Source organism: Gekko japonicus, unplaced genomic scaffold (assembly GCF_001447785.1).
Source record: "Gekko japonicus isolate JY-2015 unplaced genomic scaffold, Gekko_japonicus_V1.1 scaffold4045, whole genome shotgun sequence".
Taxonomy (NCBI): Eukaryota; Metazoa; Chordata; class Lepidosauria; order Squamata; family Gekkonidae; genus Gekko; species Gekko japonicus.
The window spans coordinates 65,127-69,319 of record NW_015175491.1 but is presented as its reverse complement, the minus strand read 5'-3'; the positions used below and the strand labels follow the sequence as shown (position 1 = coordinate 69,319).

Below are 4,193 nucleotides of genomic sequence, written 5' to 3'. Positions count from 1 at the left end.
CTCTGTCAGGAAGTTCTTCCTAACGTTTAGCCGAAAACTCTTTTGATTCAATCTCAACCCGTTGGTTCTGGTCCAACCTGGGGCAACGGAAAACCACTCTGCACCATTGCTCTCTCTAAGGTGAGCTAGCTCACAGTTTTCTAGCCTCCAGCTCACAGATTTTTGTCTTAGCTCAGGAAGGATGGCTCGCGAGCAGACTAATTTATGTGGTAGCCCAATCGCTCGCTCACAGCTTGAACGCCAGTAGCTCACAAAGTAGAATCTGTGCTCACAAGACTCCACAGCTTAGAGGGAGCATCGCTCGGCACCATCCTCTATATGACAGCCCTCCAAGTAGTAAATCAGTTTGGTTCTCTTACTGGGCAAAAGCAGGGCATAAATAAAGAACTGAACTTGGTGGGACAACCTTCCGAGCCTCAGTTTCCCCCTGCAGTGTTGGGGTTGGTAACACAGGCCTACCTTGCAGGGCCAAAAACGTAGTAGTGCACTTCTTGTCTCGATTCGTTTCGTCTCATGCAATTTGGCCTCTCTTTGGACAGCTGGTTCCACGGGAAGATCACCCGCGAGCAGGCGGAACGGCTGCTGTACCCGCCCGAGACGGGCCTCTTCCTGGTGCGCGAGAGCACCAACTACCCGGGCGACTACACCCTCTGTGTCAGCTGCGACGGGAAGGTGGAGCACTACCGCATCATGTACTCATCCAGCAAGCTCAGCATCGACGAGGAGGTGTACTTCGAGAACCTCATGCAGCTGGTAGAGGTGAGGCGAGGCTGCGTCATTCCTGGGGTCCCCCTTCAGCGGGGAAGCGCTGCTGTCTGGCATGTCATAATGGCCAGAGGGTCAGACTTGGAGTGGAGAGACCCAGGTTCGAATCCTGCTCTGCTTCCAAGTGCTCTTGTGCATGTTCTCTCACGTGCTCTCTCTGAGCCTACCTTACGGACTGTTGTGAGGATAAAACAGTGTTGAGTGATGCTTTTAGCTCCTTGGAGGGAGGATGAGCTAAAACCCATGATAGGAGGAGGAGGAGGAAGAAGAAGAAGAAGAGATTGGATTTATACCCTGCCCTTCACGCGGGGTCTCAGCGCGGCTTACAAACTCCTTTCCCTTCCCCGCAACAGACACCCTGGGAGGTAGGCGGGGCTGAGAGAGCTATTGAGACAACTGCCCTTGAGAGAACACCTCTGACAGAACTATGGCTTGCCCAAGGTCATCCAGCAGCTGCAAGTGGAGGGGTGGGGAATTAAACCCGGTTCTCCCAGATTAGAGTCCACACACTTAACCCCTACACCAAACTGGCGTAGATGTGAGACTGTAGTAAAGTCCGTGACGATCTATAAGTTTTCGACTGTCAGCCCGGAGTGGAAGTACACTTGATGCTTTTGCAGCACAAAAATGGTCTTTGCAGGGTCAGGTTTATGGAAGGGACTAATGAAGCCAGCAGCTTTGCACTGATTGGCCAGCCCTTGAGTCAATCACAAAGGTACCTCTCCCCTTTTTCCAGGCAGGGCTTTGCACCGTGCTGATTCGCTAACCCTTGGATCAGTCACACCAGCTGTTCTCTCCCTGCCTGGAGCAGTTTTGAAGATGTAAAAACGAGAGGCGGGAAGCCTGAAAAAAATTAATGCGGCTCTGAATGATCGAATAATAATAGGCGTGCAGGCGACTTGAAAATAAAATAGAAAATAAAAGCAGGTGTGTGTGGGAAGGTGAGGGGGAAGCAGCTCACCCTACAAGCACCATGGCCATAATATCTGCTTTGGTTTCTACGTACACCTGTATGGAGTCTTACTCTTTGTACGAGTAGGGAGTCTCTTTAGTAGGGAGAGTAGTAGGGAGTTGGGAGTGGTTGTAGGGAGCAGTAGTAGGGAGTTGATCCATTTGAAATGTGGTGTTGGATGAGAGTTTTATAGGTACTTTGGACTGCCAAAAAAGACAAATCAGTAGGGTCTAGATCAAATCTTTATCTATATATCTAATTCTCAACATTCCCCTGTGTGCAGATATCTAAATCTACAGATAGGGGGGCATACTTACCCCCAAACAAGTTTTTCTGCAAACTTGGGTGACCCTCTAGGTTTGCAGAAAAATCTGAAAACTTTAAAAAAAAAAAAAACATTGCGGGGGGGAGGGAGAAAAAGAAGGGGGGCTGGCTTGGGGGGGGGAGAGAGAACAAAGAAGGAAGGATTGGCTTGGTGGAGGGTTGGAAAGAAAAAGAAGGGGATTGACTTGGGGAGAGAAAGAAGGGGGGAGATGGAAGGAAGCAAAGGCGGAGGAATGCCCCCTCCCCGCAGGTTTCTTGCGGGTCCCCACTTGTTGTATTATATTAGGCTTATAACCACCCTACCCCTGCACAGCAGGGCTCAGGGCGGGTCACCACAAGAGCCAACAGTACATTAAAGCAGTAATAAATTAACCGTATAATAAACTCCAATTCATAACAACAATTTTAAAATCAAACCGTCAGATGGCAACCAAAGATTTGATACAGCCAGTGCGTCTTCTCTCAAAGAAGACTGTGTTTCATGTGTGACTGTGGGTGTCAGGATGGTAATTAACAGATGGGCTACCAGAGCCAGGGAAGGCCAAGGCAGATGGAATTCCACAGCTATAGGCCTGGCGGAACATCTCCGTTTTACAGGCCCTGTGGAACTGCATTAGATCCCGCAGGGCCCAGATCTCGCTTGGATCAAGCCTGAACTCCCTCTAGGAGCTAAAATGACTTAAACTATCGTACTTTGGTGACATGATGAGAAAAGAGTCACTGGAAAAGACAGTCATGCTAGGAGAAATGAAAGGCAGCAGGAAAAGAGGGAGGTGGATTGAGTCAGTCAATGAAGCCACGGCCCTCAGTTTGCAAGGCCCGTAGAAGGCTGTTAACGATAGAACATTCGTTCATAACGAATAGGAGGACCTTTTGGAGAACATTCGTTTATAGGTTTGCCAGCACTTCACATACACACTCAGTGAGTCTCTTTAGGTTCACTTCAGATTTCATGCCAAACCACGGTTAGGAAGCCGAACTAGATGAGGGAAAGTATGATTGGAGGCAGATTTGAACACCCCAGTTTAGCACTAACCGTGGTTGGCGCGACATCCGCATTTACAAATCATGGCTTGCCACCAGCCAGAATTGGAAACAGCGGTTGGAAGTGGATTATGAAAATCCATGGTTTTGTGTGCTTGTTGGTGGCAGTTCGGAATTCGCCAGGCTTCGTCCCTGTGCTTCCAGAACTGGGAGCTCATGACGTTGCAGATGTGAGTGGACAGAAAAATCATAGGGACCGTGTTTAAATAATGCTTATGTGGTATGATTGGAAGCTCAAATTACGAGAGCCGGTTTGGTGTACTGGTTAAGAGCGCGGACTCTAATCTGGGAGAACCGGGTTTGATTCCCCACTCCCCCACATGCAGCTGCTGGTGTGACCTTGGGTCAGTCACAAGTTCTCCCAGAGCTGTTCTCTCAAAGAGTAGTCATCAAAAGAGCTCTCTCAGCCCCACCTACCTCACAGCGTGTCTGTTGTGGGAAAGGAAATTGTAAGTCTCTCTGAGACTCCTTCTGGTAGTGAAGGGCAGGGTATAAATCCAATCTCCTCCTCCTCCGCTTCTTCTTCTTCTTCTTCCCTGGTCTGTGGTTTACCATAATATCTGAGCCTATAAATTCCGAATCGGGGCCTTCTGAGCGGCAGCGATTCTCCTGGATCTGTGGGAAGGGCTTTTGCCTCAGTCTGGGGCCCTTCTGAGCAGAGATGTCAGGAACTGAACTCAGGACCTTTCCATCTGCCAAGCCTGCGCTTTGCCGTTCAGCTGTGGCCCTGTTCCCTGCATGCTTCAGTTCTGCTGCTCAGATGCCGTCTGATTACGCTTCTCCCCTGGCAACCCAGCCTGCATTTGTATACAGAAAAACATCTTCCTTGCAGGTCTCCCAGCTGTTCCTTTGTTTGCTCTCTCCCCTCCTTGTTGATTCTCCGGCTGCGTCGCACACCAGCCGGTCTTCAGATCCCTCTTCCAAGTAACACAGCCCTGGGTTTTGGGGTGTCTGGATCGGCCCTTGTTATGTTGTGTTTCTGTACGCTGCTGTCATGATCCTTCGGTTTGGTGTGAGAGGCAGTTTGGTGTAGTGGTTAGGCGCGCCGGGTTTGATTCAACCACTCCTCCACATGCAGCTGCTGGGGTGACCTTGGGTCAGTCACAAG

The 4,193-nt window shown here is 49.8% G+C and overlaps 1 protein-coding gene across 1 annotated transcript in view; it reads left to right on the top strand.

Moving 5' to 3' along the window:
- Window positions 1-4,193, top strand: part of CSK (c-src tyrosine kinase) — a 42,816-nt gene that overhangs the window by 10,373 nt on the left and 28,250 nt on the right. Inside the window, exon 4 of the mRNA XM_015425990.1 lies at window positions 540-759. Within this exon, the coding sequence (XP_015281476.1) occupies window positions 540-759 (220 nt within the window). The remainder of the gene's footprint in view (window positions 1-539; window positions 760-4,193) is intronic.